The sequence below is a fragment of the Gigantopelta aegis genome, chromosome 4 (genome assembly GCF_016097555.1).
Source record: "Gigantopelta aegis isolate Gae_Host chromosome 4, Gae_host_genome, whole genome shotgun sequence".
Lineage (NCBI taxonomy): Eukaryota > Metazoa > Mollusca > Gastropoda > Neomphalida > Peltospiridae > Gigantopelta > Gigantopelta aegis.
In genome coordinates, this window is record NC_054702.1 from 84,718,238 (window position 1) to 84,742,126 (window position 23,889).

At 39.4% G+C, this 23,889-nt stretch overlaps 1 protein-coding gene across 2 annotated transcripts in view; it reads left to right on the plus strand.

The window, feature by feature from the left end:
* Positions 1–2,966: 2,966 nt before the first annotated feature.
* The window catches only part of LOC121371269, a 34,527-nt gene continuing 13,604 nt past the window's right edge, over positions 2,967–23,889 (plus strand). Inside the window, exons 1-4 of one of the 2 annotated variants that reach the window (XM_041497028.1) lie at positions 2,967–3,098; positions 3,896–4,065; positions 5,996–6,136; positions 7,087–7,159. In XM_041497028.1, coding sequence (XP_041352962.1) covers positions 2,997–3,098; positions 3,896–4,065; positions 5,996–6,136; positions 7,087–7,159 — 486 coding nt within the window. In that variant the 5' untranslated portion in view covers positions 2,967–2,996. Of the gene's footprint in view, positions 3,099–3,895; positions 4,066–5,995; positions 6,137–7,086; positions 7,160–10,574; positions 11,600–23,889 lie in introns of those variants that run through there. The other variant, XM_041497029.1, reaches the window with a different exon arrangement.

Genomic DNA, 23,889 nt, shown 5'->3' on the forward strand with positions numbered 1-23,889 from the left:
TTTTTTATTGTTTTTTAGGGGTTTGTTTTGTTTCCGAATATTTCTTACAGTATGCTATCAGCATAAGGCGCTACATGTATATACTGATACACAATGAAAACGCAAAACAGATAGTTTTCAATATTTTGTTGTGATTAAATTAATGAAAAATATATTTATTGGACTTAAAATAACAATTTGTGAGAGGAAGCCATTGATTGATACTTTTGTCTGGGTTTTAATCCTGGTTTTCTTCTCGTTACACATACAATAGCAGAAACACACAAAATGGTGTGAAATGCATTCACTACATGCGCAATCATGCTGCATGCAATGCACGTGAAATGCCAGTATGTGGACACATAAAAGTCACGTAACGGTGTTATATTCCTCGTCACATTAAGAATGCCACGACTCGGAGAAGAACAAAGGGAGCGAGCGTTGGGCATGGTTCAAGGGGGGACTTCGCAAAGTCAAGTTGCTAGGACCTTCAGAGTCCATCCGTCAGCTATTGGACGACTTGTTGAACGTCATCAACAGACCGGGAGTGTCCGTGATCGACCTTGACCTGGTCAACGTCCCGTTACTACCCCACGCCAAGATCGGCAGATTCGACGACACCACCTCCATGACCGGTTCAGAACTGTGACGATGACAGCAAGCAACACGATAGGACGACATGGAAGGCCTATCCATCCGATGACGGTCATCCGTCGACACAGAACGGCTGGACTCAGATGCAGACGCCCGTACAATGGTAACATCATGACAACGCGACATCGTCCTGCGAGACTACAGTTTGCTCTCCAGAATGGTAATCATTATCAGCCTTTTACCGGAGCATTGTTTTCTCAGATGAGTCCCGTTTCTCTGTCTCCTTTGCCGATGGAAGAGCACGTGTGTACAGGAGACTCCATGAACGGTATGCTGACGGATGTGCGAGGGAACGTGATCGTGATCACTTGTGCAACACTGATGTTGGTGATGAGTTTCACTATATTTTTAAATGTACGTCTTTATCTACTGATCGAAATGTGTATATACCTAGTTACTATACCAATAGAGCAAGTGCAATTACTAAAAAATCACTTTTGTGTAAACTATGTAAATATTTGCAAATTGTCATTGAGAGGGTCAGTCTTCCAGGTTAATATTACTTAAATAGTATGTCCATTACCACTACAGAAAACACTTTGTAACTTAATTTGTTTATATTTTCTCCATACTGCACTCGGTGCAGTTTATGAGAATAAAATTCTTGTCTTGTCTTGGCGGCGGTTGTCTGATGGTATGGAGGGCAATCAATTGTGATTTCAGGAGTGATCTCATCATTGTCCACGATGCCCTTACAGCCCAGCGTTATGTTGACGTTATTCTAAGACCAGTTCTCCAGCCACTTTTGCGCCGTCACCGAAGACCAGGAGGCCCCCTTCTGTTTCAACAAGACAGTGCCCGTCCACATATTGCAAGAATTACCCAGGCATTCCTGCAACAAGCCGGTATCACCGTTATAAACTGACCCGCCGTTTCACCGGATTTGAACCCAATTGAACACATGTGGGATGAGTTAGGACGTCGTGTACGTCACCGCCAGCCACCATCGCGTAACGTCGCTGAGCTTGCTCAGGCGTTGCAGGAGGAGTGGAGGAACATTCCTGTTTGCTTATTTGAGATGTTTGTGCCAATCCTTTCCCCGTCGTCTTCACGCATGCTCACGGGCCAATGGTGGACACACCAGATACTGACCTTGATATGGGAGGGGGGGGGGGGGGGGGGGGGGTGAACTTTTCGATTACGAATGCAACTCGATTACTGATGATAACTTGCCATGTTTCCATGTGGATGTATCTCATGAATACCAGTCATTAATGTCATATTACATTATCCATCAATTCATTAATAGTTTGTCGTTATTTGCGTTTTTATTGTGTTGTTTTTGCGTTTTCATTGTGTTTCAGTATATATAGATATAGATATATCAGATTACATATATTGCCACCCTCGCCCGCCGCCCCAGGGCCTCACCCCTCCCCCCCCCCAAAAAAAAAAAAAAAACAAAACAAACAACAAAAGACGAGAAAGTTTATTAATATATTTTACAATTACAGTGATCAATAAGTATTTTACAATTTGATGCAGATCGATACTGGGTATTTACAGGCCCATAGGAAAGATATTTGAAGTGAGAGTGCACAGTCTCCACTGGTGGGGACACAAGTTTACCTGATTTTTATCTTTATTTATACAGAGTATGATTTAGTGTGGTGTTCCGAAGAAAGATTGCGAAAAATCAACTAAAACCATCATAGTAGTGTGTAACCCGAGCACTCTGTCTTTCGAGAGCTGGACGGACATTTCGAGCAATTATAACTGCTAAAATGGTCAGTCTTCCAATGAAATAAATATATAAAGACGCTCCGCCCTTCAAATACCCAGGATTCGCCAGTGATCCTTATCTAAATATTAATTCATAGTATAAGTAAAAATTACAGATCTCCATATAAAAAATAAATAAATACATAAATAAATATCTATTAAAAAACACCCCCAGAAAAGCAATGAATCGATCGATCAATCAAATGACCATACAGGTACCAGACACTGGCGTAGCCAGGAGTAATATAGGGGGGAGCCACCCACTATTGGGTGGGGGGGGGGGGCATTCCATAATATGTATGTGTGTGTGTGTGTATTTGTATCTGTTTGATTTTTATAAAATTTAATAGTTTAAAAAAAGTTTGATTGGGGGCATTGCCCCCGTGCTGACCCCCCTCCCCTCCCCTCCCCTCCCCACTCTCTACGCCACTAGTACTAGAAACTTTATATATTTCTTTACTAAAATCACTGGTTTTCCTTGAATCACTGTTTGCACTTTGACCAGCTCATTAAAGCGTAATTGTGTACTGGTTACTAGTTGTGTATAGTACGCCCTGGTTCCTGCTCTTAACCTAAATTCGCGCCGACATGTAGCATCATCATCGGTTTACTGTGTGCACGTCCATCCGCTTGTCGCTAGCATGCCTCTCCCGGAGAGACTCGTCTGGTTTATTCGCATAATTTTATACATAGCCATTTTTGTAACAAGCTTCATCATATTCATTCCTTTAGCTATAAGCATGGTAAGTAAACATTAGTTATGGCATCAGTGTTTTTGTGTCTGTTTAAGTTAATGATTTGAAATACTAACTAATGGTTTTGCTTTAGTTGGAGTCAGATCATTTAAGAGCCAAATTGTGCCTCTGATGTTAATCATTGTGTATGTTCATACACGTTGTTTTCATTAAAGGTGTGTTTAGAGGCGTGGCACAGAGTTAAATCATTAAAACGGTTTTGAATTAGGCCTAATGGACCTCTCAGCGCACCGGTTATATAACTGCCTTAATGTTACCAGGTATATTTTTTTAATGCATTGTGACTCCGTTATTCAAATCTCCTTATTATGTGATGTTTGATGTAGATTGGTTATTTTCAGTTGCTGGTTAACTTCAAAGGTATATAAGCATTGTAGTAGTAAATGTTGGTTGATAAAACGTTGAAAGAAAAGAAGATCATTTAATGTCAAGCAAGAGAGAGAGAGAGAGAGAGAGAGAGAGAGAGAGAGAGAGAGAGAGAGAGAGAGAGAGAGAGAGAGAGAGAGAGAGAGAGAGAGAGAGAGAGAGAGAGAGAGACACACACACACACACACACACCACATAGCGTTCTACCAACTGAACTAATAGGGACATTCCCGATTGCTACTGAGGGAGAGAAACACTTTACAAATTCACATTTTAAAGATTTACCCATTTATGTGTTCGAGATCAATTTAATAAACAATGTTCTAAGATGTAGGCTAACTGAACTGCTATTTTGGTAAGGGAGGCTGAGACGTAATTAATGTCAATTTAGTTTAATTTTTTTTTAAATTAAATTTTAGAACCAACACTCGGGCAGCTGCGTGCTTTACGCAAGAAAAGGCAGCACATACGGAAGAAAGTCAACTTGCAACTATTGCATTGCAAACGCCGTGCTGTTCAGCCTCATTTATCCAGTCGTCTTCATAGTAACAGGCGGACTACGGGCAGTCTTTAAGAAACACAACCCCCTGTAAGTTCTTTAACTTGCCCTTTTAGAATGTAAACTGAACAAGTCAGTATGCTGTTACATAAACAAGTCCCACACACAAAGACAATGCGAAAGGCGCTGATACTAATTTCTAAGCAGTGTAAAATATGTTTGTGTTATTACAGTGCTTTTTCTTCTTCTGTTTTTTTTTTGGCGTTAACATACACATTATAATTAATTCAGTGGCGTTAACCCCCCACCCTACACATTATAATTAATTCAGTGGCGTAGCGATGGAAGAGAACGGGGGTCATGCCCCCCACCCCCCAAATCAAACTGTAATTAAAACTGTATTAAATGTTATAGAATCATGCATACATATATGCATGCATACATACATACATACATACATACGTGGATGTCTCAATAGCTCAGAGCGCATCGTGGTTAGTCTTGCAATTTGCGGGCGATTCGGTGCCACAGGTTCGAGTCCCAGCAACGGCATGGGACAATTTGTGAGGCCAGAATGGATTTAATTATCCCCTGCGCCAGTGCGTTAATATCTATGTATGTAATAGTCAACCTCGACATACATACAATATATAGATATTCATACATCAATACATACTAGCCAGTGCCAGGTCTGTCCACTGTTTCATGCACGTAAGCGGGATCGACCGCGTAGACTGTAGGCCCCATGCATATGGTTGAGTTAAAGAACTTCCTTTAAAATGGAAGCTTCGATAGCTCAGAGCGTATCGTGGTTAGTCTTGCAATTTGCGCGCGAATCGGTGCCACAGGTTCGAGTCCCAGCAACGGCATGGGACAATTTGTGAGGCCAGAAAGGATTTAATTATCCCCTGCGCCAGTGCGTTAATATCTATGTATATAATAGTCAACCTCGACATACATACAATATATAGATATTCATACATCAATACATACATACATGGTGTGGGTTTGTTCTCCCCAATATAAAATCCTGTCTACGCCAGTGAATTAATTACAATGTTTTGATTAAATCAACAATTTTGGCAAATCTATTGTGTTTTTGGCTCAAAATGCATCTTATTCAAAACAGAAAAGATGTTACCTAGATTCGGAGGCTTTAAATAATTATCGTATTTATTAACCTGAAATATTAATGTTAATATCAAACTATTAGACCGAACATACGTTTTGACCACAGACATCCTAGTAAAGAACGTTCAGGTCTGTTTATCAACACGCCAAAACATATTCCAGTTTGCACATACATCACGCAGTTGCCCCGTACACGTGCGTGGGGTGTCATTCTCGATTTTGACAATTTCCAGGAAGGTCCATTAATCACTGTAGAACATTATTTCTGTCAATCTTTTTCATTCTGTTGGTCATACAGTTGTTATTGTTTTGTTTTTAGTAATTTTTATTGTTTGAATTTGCGATTTACTGATAAAAAAACGTCAACTTTAAAATTTCATTTCTGACCCCAATCGTCCTTCAAGATCTTTGGTGGTCATAAAACCTACTGTAATACTGAACTACCGGTTGTAATGTTTGCCCAATTAATTCACTTTTATCATATAACCATTCCCCACAGCTAATATACCTTACAATTTTGGCAGTTGTTAATTCTTATTAGAGTTCCCTTACATTTTTTGAAGAGTATACACATTAACTAATAAATAGTGGTGTGAACTGAACAAGTAACGTAACTCTTGAATGTTCGTGTGTCATTAATTTTAGCACGAATTATCTTTTCTTTTTATTCAGTTTGGGCCGAATTTACGAAGTCCACATTTCTACACGCGGATATTTAAGTATTGTAAATACATGTACTTACACACGTGTAAGTGAAAAACATGGCTACTTTTAACTTCGATATAGTCCAAAACCGGTAGGTCACAGAGTCTTATGCCCCTTTATACTTATATACTTGCTAGTAGCTAAGGAGCCTGGCGTACTTCATTTTTAATATTCCTCGTTCTAGAAGCAATTTGAAGAGCAATATCTTCCTTGTGAACGTTGGCGTTGACGGCGTCCTCTGTCTGCTGGCTCTCGTCAGCAGCTGTGTTATCAGCGTGGGTCTCAACATCATCTGTCACAGCATCACGGATGTGCTGGGCTCGACGTACGTATCTTTTACTTATTAATAAGTAATGTCTCCCCCCCCCCCACCTCCACCCCCCCCCCCCCCTCTCTCTCTCTCTCTCTCTCTCTCTCTCTCTCTCTCTCTCTCTCTCTGTCGCTCTTTCTCTCTCGCTCTCTCTGTCTCTCGCTCTCTCTGTGTCACTCTGTGTGTGTCTCTCCATCTCTCTCTCTTTCTCTCTCTCTCTCTCTCTCTCTCTCTCGCTCTCTCTCTCTCTCTCTGTCTCTCGCTCTCTGTGTCTCTCTCCGTCTCTCTCTGTGTCTCTTTCTCTCTCGCTCTCTCTCTCTCTCTCTCTCTCTCTCTCTCTCTCTCTCTCTCTCTCTCTGTCTTCTGCCACAGCATCACGGATGTGCTGGGCTCATTGTACGTATCTTTTTCTTATTGATTAATAAGTAATCTGTGTGTGTGTATGTGTGTATGTATGTGTGTGTATGTGTGTGTGTATGTGTGTGTCTGTGTGTGTGTGTGTCTGTGTGTGTATGTCTGTGTGTATGTGTGTGTATATATGTGTATGTGTGTATGTGTGTGTGTCTGTGTGTGTATATGCGCGCGCGCGTGCGTGCGTGTATATGCGCGCGTGCGTGCGTGTATATGCGCGCGTGCGTGTGTGTATGTATGTGCGTGCGTGCGTGCGCGTGCGTGCGTGCGTGCGTGTGTGTGTGTGTGTGTGTGTGTGAAGATGTGTGAGAGGTAAGGATTGATGGGATAATGATATGTGTGTGGGTAGATATATACATGTAGATGATTGGGTAATGGATGGATGAACAGATAGGTGGACGAGTAGGTGATAGATGGATGGATATATGGATGGATGAGTGGATGGATAGATCTATCCAGTGTAAAGTTTGTCGCAAATGTATATATCCAAGGTGTACTCTTTCAAATTAAATGTTCCACACAGCAGAGATGATAAAGCTGACGGTTAATTACAGGTGCGACCAGGTGGCAATTGTGACACCTGCAAAAGAAAGAATATTTTTCTATGACGTCCTGTTGACAGCAGAGGTAAGAATCTCTCTGTTACTCTGATTTTGTTTTAAATTATTATAACATAGGCGCTATGCAATATGCATTGGTTACAAAACTTGGGTAGTGTCTATTATTCTGTGAAGGCTTGATTATTTTTTGTTATTATTGTGTATCAAAATAATGGCTCGGTGCCTTATTTGAACGTATGAAGGGTGTTGTTTATGAGACAGTATTGCTTACATCTCTTAGAATTTTTAAGGAGAAAATGTATATCGTAGCATTTTTTTCCTACAAGCATATGCCATAACAGTTCATTTCTTCATAATGTTTATTGTTGTAGTTGTTAATATTATATTTTATTATTAGATTACGTATAGCTTTAAACATGGTTTTCCATTTGCATTGGTCATTTCTGTTTTTCTTCACGTGTGTCAGTGTTTCTGCCAGAAAGAAATTTTTGGGTATGGCTCTATGGAATTGAATGCAACCGCAGCCGACAGGGGTATGGGAACCTTCCCCCAGAAAGAAAATGGTTTAGATTTAGGGTTAGGGTTAAGAAAATTATACAGTAATAATAAGAGTCATTAATTTTATCAAAAGGTTTACTTTAAAAGAAATCTGTAAAACATTTGGGTATGAGGTCATACCCGTTTTACCCTCTGGCAGCAACCGTGTGTGTCTATATATTTACTTTTTCTCTCTCTCTCTCTTCAGATTGCGGCATGGTTATGTTTTCTGTTTTGGCTGGTTCAGTTTGCTGTTGGTGTGTTGACTATTTATCAAACAAGACCCAACATTATCAAGGATATTGACATTCGGTCGTATTTCTCGAGTTGTGCCTGCGGTGTGTGACCATGCGGTATGTGATATGGTGTCTAACACCAGAAAGACTTACACGTAACCATGTACCTGTGACTGTTCATATCTACATGCACCTCAATGGTCTCGATACGCAGTAACCATGTACCTGTGACTGTTCATATCTACATGTACCTTACCGGTCTCGATACGCGGAAACAATCTACCTCAATGGTCTCGATACGCAGTAACCATGTACCTGTGACTGTTCATATCTACATGTACCTTACCGGTCTCGATACGCGGAAACAATCTAGCATTGAAACCATGCTAAAATTGTGTTTTGTTTAAAGAGATAAACAGCACGTTGGGTAATTAATCATCGGCTGTTGGATGTAAAACATTTGATAATTTGTACATGTCTTCAAAGGAAAGAAAGAAAGAAAGAAATGTTTTATTTAACGCTGTACTCAACACATTTTATTTACGGTTATATGGCGTCAGACATATGGTTAAGGACCACACCGATTTTGAGAGGAAACCCGCTGTCGCCACTACATGGGCTACTCTGGCTACTCTTTCCGATTAGCAGCAAGGGATCTTGTACAGGCAGAATAGCACAAACCATGACCTTTGTTGAACCAGTTATGGATCACTGGTCGGTGCAAGTTTACACATACCCATTGAGCCTTGCGGAGCACTCACTCAGGGTTTGGAGTCAGTATCTGGATTAAAAATTCCATGCCTCGACTGGGATCCGAACCCAGTACCTATTAGCCTGTAGACCGATGGCCTAACCACGACACCACCGAGGTCGGTGTGTCTTCAGAGGAAACGCGCTAGTATTATATGTACTTTCCCACAGATAACACAGCACATACCACAGCCCTTTAAGGGGCAATCGTTTAACAAAAAACTAAAGTAAATAAAATATTTTTAAAATAACAACAGAAAAGCAAAGGTCCGCCGAGGGATTTGATCCAAGCGTGTGAAGAATTGGGCCAGCGTTCTACTTACTTAAGCTAAATCAAGCCTCCATCATGCCAAAGAAAGATAGAAAGAAATCTTTTATTGAGCATCACATTTTATTATATGGTTTTCGACATGTGGTTTAGAATAAATAAACAGAGAAAAAACCCGCTGTCGCCACTCCATGGGCTATTACTTTTTTATTAGCAGTAACGTATATTGTATATGCACTAGACAGAATAGTATACACATGGTCTTTGTTATACCAGTTGGGACAGTGGCTGGAACGAGAAATAGCCCAATGAATCGACCCTAGACCGACTGTGCATCAAGCGACCGATTTACCAGTGAGCTACGTCCCACCAGACTCACCAAGCATATAATACACTTTTGAACAGCCTTGACTAGCTATATAATTAACATCAAATTGCCATGGTAACACACTGCTGAATAATTATATTTAGAGGTGTTCCAATGATCGATTGTACTAGTAGTCACAAATTGATCGGTTTGGCTCTAATGATGTAATGATGGTTATGAAATCTGTAACTGAGTGTGGTGGCAAAAGTTACTGGTCAGAAGTTTAGTTTCGACATCCAATATTTGTGAACTATTATTATGTTCGTTTTGTGGCAATTTTTTCTTCCAAATATTACATAACAAAAATACACTAAATAAAAGTGAATTTCATGTAATCTATTGAAAATGAAGGGACAGGACGAAGCCCAGTAGTAAAGTGCTCGCTTGATGCGCGGTCGGTTTGGGATCGATCCCCGTCGGTTGGCCCATTGGGCTATTTCTCGTTCCAGCCAGTGCGCCACGACTGGGATATCAAAGACCGTGGCATGTGCTATCCTGTCTGTGGGATGGTGCATATAAAAGATCCCTTGCTGCATTAGCAAAAATATAGCGGGTTTTCTCTGATGACTACTTATCAGAATTACCAAATGTTTGACATCCAATAGCCGATGATTAATTAATCAATGTGCTCCAGTGGTGTCATTAAACAAAACAAACTTCCACTTATATTGAAAATAATGACCAGTGTTTGTATAAATAAAGTGTAACTTAATATTACCAATCAGAGCTGCAGCTGCTTTTTACTCCATAAATAATCCGCCTCAAACTTTGACTCAAAAGTTCCTACTTTGACATTGTACAACCTTTAAATCCGAATAACCGGAATTGCATTTAACTGATTCGAGTGTATGGAAAAACATAGGAAATCCTTTAAATTTAAATAGCCATAATTTGAACATTTTGGATGTTGAACAACATACTAAATCTGTTGGAAATAAAACAAACACTGCATTTATTAAAGGCAGACTTGGCGAAATTCTGTCTCGCTGAATACTAGTAGTTTAAAGTCCTTCCGATGTTCTTATATATATACTATTATATTCTAGCCGTGTTATTTCATAACCGTTGTTTAAAGGTTTAATCGAATCAATTTTCTGTTTCGTTTAGCTGTAGGCCTGGACGTAGCCCAGTGGGGAAAACTATCGCTTGATGCGCGGTTGGTCTAGGATCGATCCCCGTCGGTGGGCCTATTGGGCTATTTCTCGTTCCAGCCAGTGCGCCACGACTGGTATATCAAAGGCCGTGGCATGTGCTATCATGTCTGTGTGATGGTGCATATAAAAGATCCCTTGCTACTAATGAAAAAATGTAGGGGGTTTCATCTCTATGGCTGTGTCAAAATGACCGTATGTTTGACATCTAATAGCCGTTGATTAATAAATCAATGTGTTGTAGTGGTGTCGTTAAACAAAACAAACAAACAAAGCCTATGTCTTTTCCATAAATTATACACGCAGGCACGGCGGAAGAAAGTAGACATTGTCTGACTGAGTTTCTAGGGGGTTCGGAAGATTTACTACCAATATTTTTTATTCAGAATTATTGGGGGGGGGGGCTAGATCACCATAGCCACCCCACCCCCCCTGCTCCGCCGTGCCTGACACGTACTAGTATTTTACCAAGATATATTGTATGCAAGTAACCTATGACCATAATTATAAACATAGGGTGTAGCGATACAAATTTAATTCATATATTCATACAAAGTCTTAAAAAGTTGGGCTTTTTTAAAGTACTGGCGCCATATAACCGTAAATAGAATGTGTTGAGTGCGTCGTTAAATAATACATTTCCTTCCTTCCTTTTTAAAGTATTTTAAATAGCTGATCAGTTAATACATTGCTATTTAAATTGCCACAGCATTAAACTTTCGCAGTACAGCATACTCCTTACACATACACACACACACATGTAAAATGGGACACTTCATTCTTTTTTAACTTTATCACTGTGGTTTCATCAAGATTTAACAGGACACTTTGTTATAAAAGAAAAAGAAAGAAAAGCCTCTTACGAGTGGAAAGACGCTTCAGCTTCTTAAAGGTATGTTTAACAGCACTCGTGTCTGGTGTTGACACACTTTGCCTGCACAAGGACCGGGACACGCTGAATATTCGATTAACAGACGGCCAACTCGGTCCGCCGCTGTCCCTTTCATTCAGTCAGACGTCACCTTACGTCTGCGCAGGTAGCAGACGACACGGTCGCGAGTGAGTGGGGCTGGTGAATCTGGCAGAAATGTCGAACATTCTGCAGTATGTTAAACAGTTTTACCTGCAAAGAGTGGTTCTATATGGATTAATAGCACTTTCGAGTTTCTTCGTTATCGGACCCTTAGGGGAAGTATTGGTAAGTACTTGCTGTTGGACTAAATTCCCATGGTATGCGGCTTGAATGCAAACTGGTTTATCTATTAGATGATGATGTTCTGTTGCCGTAGCAACTCAATGGGGACTTTGTTGGCTTAGGGTGGATCCATTTTATCTACATTATCTACATACTAACACACACACACACACACACACACACACACACACACCCCGCTGAAGCAAATGGTCCGCTTTCAGAACTAAAACATACGGGTTTATACATATGGAGTTTCTGGTGGTGCAAAAACAAAATAGAAAAGGTCCACTTGGTTCATATTCGAACACACACACACACACACACACACACACACACACACACACACAGGTCCAGCTCATGCTACACCCCTGTCTTATGCAATCTGGAACATTTTAAAAACAAAATTTGCCATTTTATAAGTCGACCTTTTTTTTTTGGGGGGGGGGGGGGGGGGGGGGGTCACAGCGGCCGTGAACTCATTAAGTCACAATGTTCTTTTGTTTGACACAGAAAAGGAAAACATATAATGAATAAAAAGTTTTCAAAATGTATATTGATACCTCCCATAGTGAAACCGGTCTCGCATATTCTTTGGTTTCCATATGTTTTAAATAATAAAAAGTACCTATACACATACGATACTTTTGATATCAAACCACCAGCTCATATATCTTGCATAAAATAAACACAACACAGCGACGTCGGTTTTTTTTTTTATCAACAATTTATCGTCGTATTAGAAAACTTCTCAGCGTGATGTATTTTTTTTAAATGATTTATTTTGTATTAAAACAACAATAAAAAAGAGAAGTTTTTAAAACCTGCCTACAGTAGATAAAATTATAAACATTTTTTTTAAAAGCAAGAAGAATGAGAATTGTTTTTCTTTTTCCAGCTCAAATTCAAAAGCCTACTTTACGAAGTTTATACGTTGCGCCTTGTTGTCGGGGGGGGGGGGGGGGGGGGGGGGGGCTAATCAATCCTATTAGCGAAGTAACGGGATGTAGTTCAGTGAGTATTATTTCCCATTCCAAATGTAATACAAGTTAACAAGTTCATCAAAAAACACGTTTTATAATAAACGTAAGCACTGTCTAATAGATTTTAACGTTAGGTTAGAATTGGAAACTATTATTTAAAAAAAAAATTCAACTCCACAATGCATTCACTTATTCATTTCATGTAGGCCTACTCTTTAAAGTATTTGACTGTTTTCAAATGTTGAAAAATTTCGAGATTCCATCTGGGTTACTGTTTTGTTAATCGCTTTAATGGATTATGCTGCTGTATTAAGCGCCGTGAATAGCTTTACTTTAATCTGCTACGACATACGACACGACACATGGTTATAAAGACGAATTCCACACGCTAGGTATCTTTATGTTGTTGCTGTTGTTGTTCTCAACTTTATCTATACAAGAGGGATTTGCATCTTCGATTTTAATATTATTGTACATCATCACCTGACAACGTGCATAAAATGACACTTGTATTAAATTCAATTGTATCCCCAATCATCAAATCACAGCAGAGTATCTGTATTGAGAAATTAAACATCTTTAAAAGCTAATTTTTTCTGTTCCCGTAGATAGCTGCTTACAATTTGACTATTAGCAATACAAATACGTAGCAGTACACAGCATTAGTAAATTACAGTATTGTAAAAATCACAGTTTCCATCTGAAGTTATATATAAACTGATTGTCATCAGGTAAAACATTGATTTAGCATTCATTCCATAATTCTACTTGCAAAAATCTGTTTTATAATCTTGAATACAGATTATGTCTTTGGGGCAGTGTGCCACATGTTAAAAATCCATTCATTACTTCAGTTCGTTTGTATATATCTAGATCTGTGAAGTCATCTTGTCCTCGAGGCCATGTGCTACCTGTAAAAACCGAACTGTAATATAGAAAACGCCGAGCGCTCTCGGAAACACTTGATTCATTATCACCCACGCTTCATATACATGTATGTAATTCGAGTTGCAACTGTCAGATGACTACATGACTGCTTTGACAGATTGACTGTCGCATAGACTTTAAAAAAATATATATATATCCCGTTTACAAATCAGAATGGATTTTTTGACTAAGATTTTGCATACCAGTTTATGCATTTAAACACACACACACACAGTGTGTATATATATATATATACTCTATATATGCGATCCCAGCAGGTGATATATGAGCATTACGCTAAAGTGTTCACCGTGTAACGATATCTAACACTAGCATTGTACGTATTTATTCTGTAATGGCTTTTACCATATAAGTGCTTTTACACAGCTAGACGTCTACAGCTGCACAGTACAGCTACTAGTTATTACGGGTTATAAACGTGCTGAATACTGTATTGTGACCTTATCGTGTCATCGTTCGCAGTTTGTCGATCCCATACATGTAAACAAGTCAAGTGTTGGCCAATACATCATCCATGCATAGGTGTGAGTTGGCGTGTTTTGCATGAGAATAATTACATCATAAACTACATTCACAGATCGGGTTAAACCGTTCCATGGTGCTACATAATAAAAGTAAAAATGATACAGATGTGAACTCGTGGTATAGATAGCTCGGATAAGCGTCATCTGTAAATTGAATGATTCATTCTAGTCAAGCTTATGTTTGTGGAGTGTTCTGATCTGGGGTTTTGTCCACTGCGGGAAGAAAGATGGCGGTGTGTTCTGATTTATCCATTTGATAGGCATCGATCTTCACGATTCGGTCATGATGATTTGGATTTCCTTCTTGTTTTTTGACCAAATTTCCGTTATCCTTAGATGTCTTTAAATAACCATCATTCAGTCAGTCAGTCAATCAGTATGTCAGTCTGTCTGTCAGTAAGTCAGTCGGTCCACTTAATTCATCCATTCATACATCATTGTATACACCAGCTCCTTCCTTCCATTCATTCGTTCATTTGCGAATATGTACAATTTATTATTACTGTTTTGTTTCTTTCTTTCTTTGCTTAATAGTTTTTTTTAATGTTGTGTTTGTGTGTGCGTGGGTAGGTGGGTGTGTGGGGTGATTGAGAGTTTTTTCTTCGTAATTTTTTTTATGGAGCTTTGTTTAATGTTGATTATTTAACTACGACAACAACAAACGTGTTTGTCTGATCAGACGCTGATCAGCACATTAAGACTGTTTAATCGTGTTTATTTGCAATGCACTGTACAGAGATAACAGTGATTAATGCACGCCTATATTTATATTGGCAAAGAACTCTTTATATTAGGTTCACAGGGTATGTTACATAAATCTGTCTGAATTTACAAGGAGAACAAACACGAGGGTCACATCCAGTCTGCATGTACAAAAAAGTACAAGTGCAGGGCCGCATCTAGACTAATGGGGCTGGGGGAGGGAGGGTAGCAGAGCAAAAAGAGTCTTCTCCAACAAGACGATACTGACACTTGAACAAAAAGGGGATTTGTTTTTCGGGGTTGGGGTTTGGCAGTTGTTGCTCCTAGGGGCGGGATCTAGTTCAGTCGTAGAATCGAACTACCACAGTGGACCCATTTCCTTCCCAACCAGTGTCCCATGATTGTCATAAAAATCCGTGGTATGAGCTGTCCTGTCTATGTAAAACTGCATATAAAAGATCCCTTGCTGCTAATGGAAAATAATGTAGCGGGTTATCAAATGTTTGACATCCAATAGTCGATTATTCATAAACCAATGTACTCTAGTGGTGTCGATAAACAAACAAACTTTAACTTTGTTTCCCCATGCCTCGCTAGGTTCGGCCCTTGGTTTTTAATCTATTTTAAAGCGCCAACTGCTGGTTGCACACTGGACTTATTGTCGCAAGGGAAAGTATACATTTATCCTAAAAAAAATCAATGTGCTCTAGTGGCGTCGTTAAATAAAACAAACTTTACTCTTTTTTTTACATTTATCCTATAATAGCTTATCCAGTGTATTCAAAGTATGTGACATTTTTCAGGTCACATAATTTCAGAATTTGATAACTTTACAAATTAGATGTAAATTAATCGAGGTCACAGAACTACATATATTGACATTTAAGCAAACGTACGACGGTGATACTCCAGAATTAACGTATGCATGCATTCATAGTCATCAAACAAAAACGTTTCAGCAACAACTTTACACTGAAAGCTGTCTGTAGTTCAAAAAAGAAAAAAAAACACCCGTTCAGCACTAGTTTATTTTTATGCAAGGTTTTCCAAAATGACTTCATTCAAGTTTGAAGTTATTTTAATTAAAAAAGACACCAGGTCATATATTCTTACGTCATTTGAATATCTAGTAATGGCGGACTGGAATTAAAGTTACATGTACAGTTTACAAAAACACGTTGTTCTAAGCTTGAGTGTATATGATAAAGAGATTATTACCCTCGTGTGTTTCGGTATCGTCAATATCATATATTAGAAATAAAAAATTTGATTCCAAATATATGACGATACCGAAAAACACCCTCCCCCCCCCCCCTCTCTCTCTCTCTCTCTCTCTCTCTCTCTCTCTCTCTCTCTCTCTCTCTCTCTCTCTCTCTCTCTCTCTCTCTCTCTCTATATATATATATATAGACACACACACACATTGTGAATTTTCCATAAACTGACGACGGTTAAATGAGTCAGACTTATAGATAACGGGATTGGTGGTTAAGCCATCGGTATATGCTGTCTTGTCTGTGAGGTGGTGCATATAAAAGATCCCTCGCTACGAATCGAAAAATACCGGCCTCGGTGGTGTCGTGGTTAAGCCATCGGACATAAGGCTGGTAAGTACAGGGTTCGCAGCCCGGTATAGGCTCCCACCTAGAACGAGTTTTAACGACTCAGTGGGTAGGTGTAAGACCACTACACTCTCTTCTTTCTCACTAACCACTAACCCACTGTACTGAACAGACAGCCCAGATAGCTGAGGTGTGTGCCCAGGACAGCGTGCTTGAATCTTAATTGGATATAAGCGCGAAAATAAGTTGAAATAATAACAATACACCTAATAATAAAAGATCTCTCGCTACTAATGAAACATGTAGTGGGTTTTCTCTCTAAAACTAGTGGCGTAGTTAAAGAAACTTTTATCTTTAACTGTTCACTGACTTAACCCTCTAGGACCCAAGCCCTGTCATACTGGGTGAAAAAAAAAAACTTTTTTGACCTGTTACATATATAAGATCATATTATACAAAACCAAACAAATATTCAAGATTTGACTTTTATTACGTCATTTCCGGTCATGGGTCATCGGTGACCCTCTGGGTTAGAAGTTCATTTCCATTCTTGGTTACAATAGTATTGGTGTCCATTGAAATAAAGTCAAATTGTTTACAGTTGAAGTTTATTTTGTGTGATAAGATCTGTAGCAATCATTCCTCTCAGTGAAATGCTTCTTTCGGTTGTGACGGTCCATTGCAAATATCCTAACTGAGAAAAAAGGAATAACATTAATGAAGAAGAAGAGTTTGTTTTGTTTAACGACACCACAAAAGCACATTGATTAATTAATCATCGACTATTGGATGTCAAACATATGGCAATTCTGTCTCGTAGTCACCACAGGAAATCCGCTACAGACAGGATGTCACATACCACGGCCTTTGATATACCAGTCGTGGCGCACTGGCTGGAACGAGAAATAGGCCAACTGACGGGAATCGATCCCAAACCGGTCGCGCATGAATTCAGTCATTTAAATGCTACCAAAGGATAGGTAGAGATATTGAATCACTGTAAAACAGTGATGATACCAGGTGTTCGCGAAAGCTGAGCATATCCTGCCCCACCGGCGGTACCCGTCATGAGCACAGAATTTGACCCCCTTACACTATTTTGTAACATTTACTTGTTATTGATGTTCAAAATTATAAAATTTGAATAAATATGAATGGAATACCAAACAAATCTACATTTAAGACATTGCCATGTATTGTCGGTATATGGTGGGAAAATTGTACCTATTAGCCCAAAGGGTCACTCATGACTCCACCACATATCGAAACCCTAAATATCCTGAAATCTCATTGCATCCAGACAAAATACGTTTTTACATATTCTCTGAAGTGTACTGGTTTACTATATTTATACGAAATGTAATATACTAACGTTATTGTGAAGCACAGATAACTTTTCAACCAATGTTTTTTCTATCTTCTAAAAATCGTGGGCAGCACCATTTCTCACTGACCAATAATATTCAACTGATTCTCTGTAGACGTTGCGCTAATGAGTCGCCGGCGACCCTCTGGGATTGCAGGGAAGGTTTTTGTTTTGTTTTTGTAAAATGTTGTAATTATTAATTAATGGTTAATTAATCTGGGTCGCCAGTGACCCTGTGGGTCCTAGAGGGTTAATTAAATATATATATATAGTCTGTGTCAAAAGGGAACCGTTGAATTGGCTTATAACTGCAGAATGAATAACGTTAAAACTTATATTTAAAAAAACCCGCCTTATTATTAATGCATACCAAAACGGACAAAACGGCAGCTATGTTTAAAACAAAGTAAATATTGCCTTGTTAATAAGATCATTAAGTCTCACATCCTCGACTTAGTTTTGTCCTTGCCATTTATTTAATAGGAATGTAAAACGTCGAGCTTTGTTGTTATTGTCTGTTTGTTTTTGTTTGTGTGCTATCCAGTCTGTGGGATGGTGCATATAAAAGATCCCTTGCTGCAAATGAAAAAAATGTAGCAGGTTTCCTCTCTGAGACTTTGTCAAAATGACCAAATGTTTGACATCCAATAACCGATAATTAATAAATTAATGTGCTTTAGTGGTGTCGTTAAACAAAGCAAACTTTAACTTTTTAACTTTGTTTTGTTTTATTTTGTTTTGTCTTCTTTTTTGTCTTTTTGTCTTTTTTTTTTTTTTACCGGCCTCGGTGGCGACGTGGTAGGCCATCGGTCTACAGGCTGGTAGGTACTGGGTTCAGATCCCAGTCGAGGCATGGGATTTTTAATCCAGATACCGACTTCAAACCCTGAGCGAGTGCTCCGCAAGGCTCATTGAGTAGGTGTAAACCACTTGCACCGACCAGTGATCCATAACTGGTTCAACAAAGGCCATGGTTTGTGCTATCCTGCCTGTGGGAAGCGCAAATAAAAGATCCCTTGCTGCTAATCGGAAGAGTAGCCCATGTAGTGGCGACAGCGGGTTTCCTCTCAAAATCTGTGGTCCTTAACCATATGTCTGACGCGATATAACCGTAAATAAAATGTGTTGAGTGCGTCGTTAAATAAAACATTTCTTTCTTCTTTTTTTTCTCTTTTTTTCTTTTTTTTGTTGTTGTCTGGTTTTTGTTTTATTGTAATGAAGTTTAAAATGTTATCGTTGTGTATGTTTTATAATCCCGCTACAGCCCACGACCACATTCCCGCGTCCTGTCGCGGCTTCAGTTCGTGTGTGGCTGTGCTAGGTCATGCGGAACTGGAGAGCATCTACTTTATATGCTTTTTATAGCATGATATCAACCTGCTCATCAACGGAGACGCCTCGGGCTGTCCTCTTTATGAACGGGAAGCCGCGGCCAGGACACTGCCCGTGTTGCCAAAAGGGTTACGGAGGGAATTTTCAATATCATTGTCCAAGTCCTTGCGTAAACCCACAACAAGGCGATACTTCAAAGATATTGTCCATCTCCATGGTAACAATCGACATGTTTTTGGCAGATCATCCAACAGAAGTCTTTGTAGTCATCGTGTGCTGTGGTTTATAAGTTTATTTAAAGGTGCTATCTCATTTGAATAATGGGGGTATCCCGCCAAAATAATTTGTTCACCTTTGCTTTGATATATATATAAATATTATACCTTCAGCCATTTGCCAGTCTTTAGAAGATGACCGATATAACTAGTTCAGTTGAGATGAACATTATCGAAACGTCATACTCTAGGCGGATGTAAACGACAGGTTTGCTGTTTTGTGCTACTCACCCGTCTCTGATAATCATGTCTAGCTGGCGACAGTCAACTTGCCAGTGCCAACACAGGGACCTATAGTTATACTGAACGCAGGGTGTGTGTGTATGGGGAGGGGAGATACAGTATATTGAAAAGAGGTCCAATATTCGAAAAAGGGCATATTTGAGTTTGTCGAAGGAAAATGAACGGAGCCCCCCTCCCCAACCCCCACCCCCCCCCCCCAAAAGAAGAAGAGAGCGATACATGTGCTGTGTGTGTGTGTGGGGGGGGGGGGGGGGGATGCTCATCCGAAATATTTTGAAATGAAGATATCAATGCTCAGAGAGGTGTTTTCATTATAATTTATTTGTGTTTTGCTACTGTTCTGTTAAAATATTTTATGTGAATACATTTATCAAATTAAAAGGGTACTTCAAACCGGAGAGGAACACGGCTCTGTGTGTAAACACGCTGTGTAAGCACATTTACAATTGCGACATTCCAGAGTTATTTACCGGTATGCAAAGATTATGATTGTTGTCGATTAATCTGTAGTTATTTATTACAAATATATGAAAAAGTAGCTAAATATGGCAGTGTAACTTTGAGATGGCATCTTTACAACTTTTGCTAATAAAATAAATTAATAGATTAATAAAAATTAATACAGTATAGTTGTTTCTCCCGGTTTCAGTTGGGTGGTGGTGGTGGTGGTATTGTTTGCCGTTAAGGTTCGCTGTTGTAGGTGTTGTGTATATATATTTTAAAAACAAATGATATGGCGCGAGGAGCCAACATTCTTCAAGAGAAGAAGTCTTTCTTTGGAATATAGCTCAGTGGTAAAGCGCTCTCCTGAGGTGCGGTGAGCTGTAGGATCGATTTCTGTCTGGTATCGTTTTGTTATTTCCGTTCAGACCAATGTCACGCGACTGTATAAATAGGTCGTGTATAAAAGATCCTTACTGGCCTCGGCGGTGTCGTGGTTACCCCATCGGACATAAGGCTGGTAGGTACACGGTTCGCAGCTCGGTACCGGCTCCCACCCAGAACGAGTTTTAACGACTCAATGGTTAGGTGTAAAATCACTACACCCTATTCTCTCTCATTAACCACTAACCACTAACAATGATCCCTCTGCCCTGGACAGACAGCCCAGATAGCTGAGATGTGTGCCCGGGACAGCGTGCTTGAACCTTATAAGCACGAAAATACGTTGAAATGAAATGAAATATCCTTATTGATTCTATTCGGTGATGCCTGTTTTGTCTTATCTTATGATCTTGTAATTTAAAGGGACAGACCCTAGTTTTTAAACACTAAGGCATATTTTTCACTTGGATCCTAGTTTTTAAACACTAAGGCATATTTTTCACTTGGATCCTAGTTTTTAAACACTAAGGCATATTTTTCACTTGAATCCTAGTTTTTAAACACTAAGGCATATTTTTCACTTGGATCCTAGTTTCAACCCGTAAAAATGGACACTAAGTTTGTTTAATTTACAAACCTGTAACAAACGTGGATACAACAGAGTGAAACAAGAGTCTGTGACGTTGAAATACCCTTAAAAATAGACTACAACGCGACTCCAAAACTGTTACTTCTCAGAAGCACGTGCAGTTTTTAAAATATGAAAAATGCAGTTTGATGTGTTAAAAACACATCGGTTGTACCGAAATTGATAATCTAAGCAATACAATATAAGTAATCCTTGATTTCAGTGATCATAAACGGATCTCACAGTGTTCTGCAGTTAAGAGTAAGATGGACTGTCCATAAGGCATAAGACTGTGTCATAATACATACATATACTTTTGTCATAATACATACATATACTTGTGTCATAATACATATACGTGTTAGCCTGTACCACTTTTGATCCATTTACCTTGTATAAATATCTCCAGGATGGTGCAGTTCTCGAGGACACGGGAAGAAAACTTGATTTTTGTTGTTTTTTGTTTTTGGCGACGTAAGTCACAACTGTTTGTCGAAAGTAAACTCTTCTAATCCCCAGTAATCTTTTCCCCCCGTAAATCTGTGGAATCATTGTGCATCTAGGAGCAAACGTCAACCACAACAACAAACATGTAGGCAAGAGACAGCTCGCTTTATCGGCAACTGTGTGTAAGCAAGACGTTTTCGGCGAGGAAAACTTGGGTTATTTGTCTAGGACCCATTATTTGTATTCCGTTTTTTTAATGTCCACGCCTCTTACTCGGGACACCTGTAGCCCCAAACTTACCCTATATAATTATCTTCACATATAATCGAGGTAAGGCTCGAGGATACTCGAAATAATGGACGCTCTGCTCTGCCCCTTAATCACATTACAAGTTACCTTCATTTCAACTTATTTTCGTGCTTACATCTAATTAAGGTTCAAGCAGCCGATACCGGGCTTCGAACCTTGTACCTACCAGCCTGTAGTTCGATGGCTTAACCACTGCGCCACCGAGGTCGGTTTCAGGTTACCGAGTGACCTGTTATCAGTTTTCAGAACATGTACTTTCAACTAACCTTACTGTAGCGAGTCAAGTTTGTGTGAAATTAATACCATTTAATTTTTAACAATATAACTGAGATATTACAGTACACATTACACATTAAAGTGAACGATGGACATGAATCTTGGACTGGAATAATAATCCTATTTCCATTAAAATTTCAATCTGCATGTAAGAAGATATAATTGTTTATAATATAATATAACATAAACATATTGTACAGCATTAGCATATATATTGCAAAGTAATACGTGATTCTGGCGGATATGTTTTAAATACTGATCATGTAAAATTCAAAGATCAAAGAAATTGAAAATGTTATTGACCAACATTCTATCATATCCCAACCCCCTTTATCAGCATTCTGATCTCCCTTTATGGGCAACAGTCAACAAAGCTGGGACCGTGACAGAAGATTCCAAAATAACAATAACATACATGTAATTGCTGCTCTAACTTCGCTGTAATTGCAGCGAGTAAACGCGAACAAGACAGACAAAAATGCTACATATTCTGTATTAAAGTCACGCCGCTTCTTTGGGACATATTTCCCTGCCGACATCAGACAACAATGAGCCATTGATGCCATATACGTCATCGACGTTGCAAAACTAAAACGGGATTATTATGAGGCCAATAGAAACACAGGTAATTGAAATTCCACAGCATCACATGTATGTGGAATCTTAAACAATTGGCGGTGTTGTATTTGTAATAATGCTTATGAGAAGTTCAAATAATACATGCTTAAAATGCTATAAAATGCATGTGAAGTGGCAGCCTTTAATTCTGAATCATACAAACGTGTCTAACGTATGCAAGCCTTCTGTGTAATGTCCTTTAAATGTGTGGATTCTGCTCTCCTTCGGTAAAGGGTTATCACATGTAGCGAATATTTCAGTCTGATTGTTCCTCTCTAATTCAAAGTTAATTGTTTAAAATGGAGATCCGGTTTTCAGGCGCTGTTTACAGACAGTGTTGTGAGTCAAACAGAACGTCAGTTCGTAATGAGGCCAGTGTCCGAAACACCAACGTGGACATGTACACTACTCCGCAACAGTATACGTGAGCTACACAGAGGTCAGTGAAGTCCAACGTGGACATACACTACTTCACAACAGTATACATAAGCTACACAGACCTGTGAAGACCAACGTGGACATACACCACTTCACAACAGTATACATGAGCTACACAGTGAAGACCAACGTGGACATACACTACTTCACAACAGTATACGTGAGCTACACAGACCCGTGAAGACTAACGTGGACATACACTACTTCACAACAGTATACATGAGCTACACAGACCCGTGAAGACTAGCGTGGGCATACACTACTTCACAACAGTATACATAAGCTACACAGTCGTCATGGAAGTCCGACGTGGACATAACTACCCCGCAACAACATGCATGAGCTACACAGTGAAGTCCAACGTGGACATACACTACTTCACAACAGTATATAATAGCTACACAGACCCGTAAAGACCAACGTGGATATACACTACTTCACAACAGTATACATGAGCCACACAGACCCGTGAAGACTAGCGTGGACATACACTACTTCACAAGATTATACATGAGTTATACAGACCCGTAAAGACCAACGTGGACATACACTACTTCACAACAGTATACATGAGCTACACAGACCACAGTGAAGTTCAACGTAGACATACACTACCCCGCAACTGTATAAATGGGCTATACAGACCCGTGAAGACCAACGTGGACATACACTACTTCAAAACAGTATACATGAGCTACACAGACCCGTGAAGACCAACGTGGACATACACTACTTCACAACAGTATACATGAGCTACACAGACCACAATGAAGTCCAACGTAGACATACACTACCACGCAACATTATACATGACCCTGGC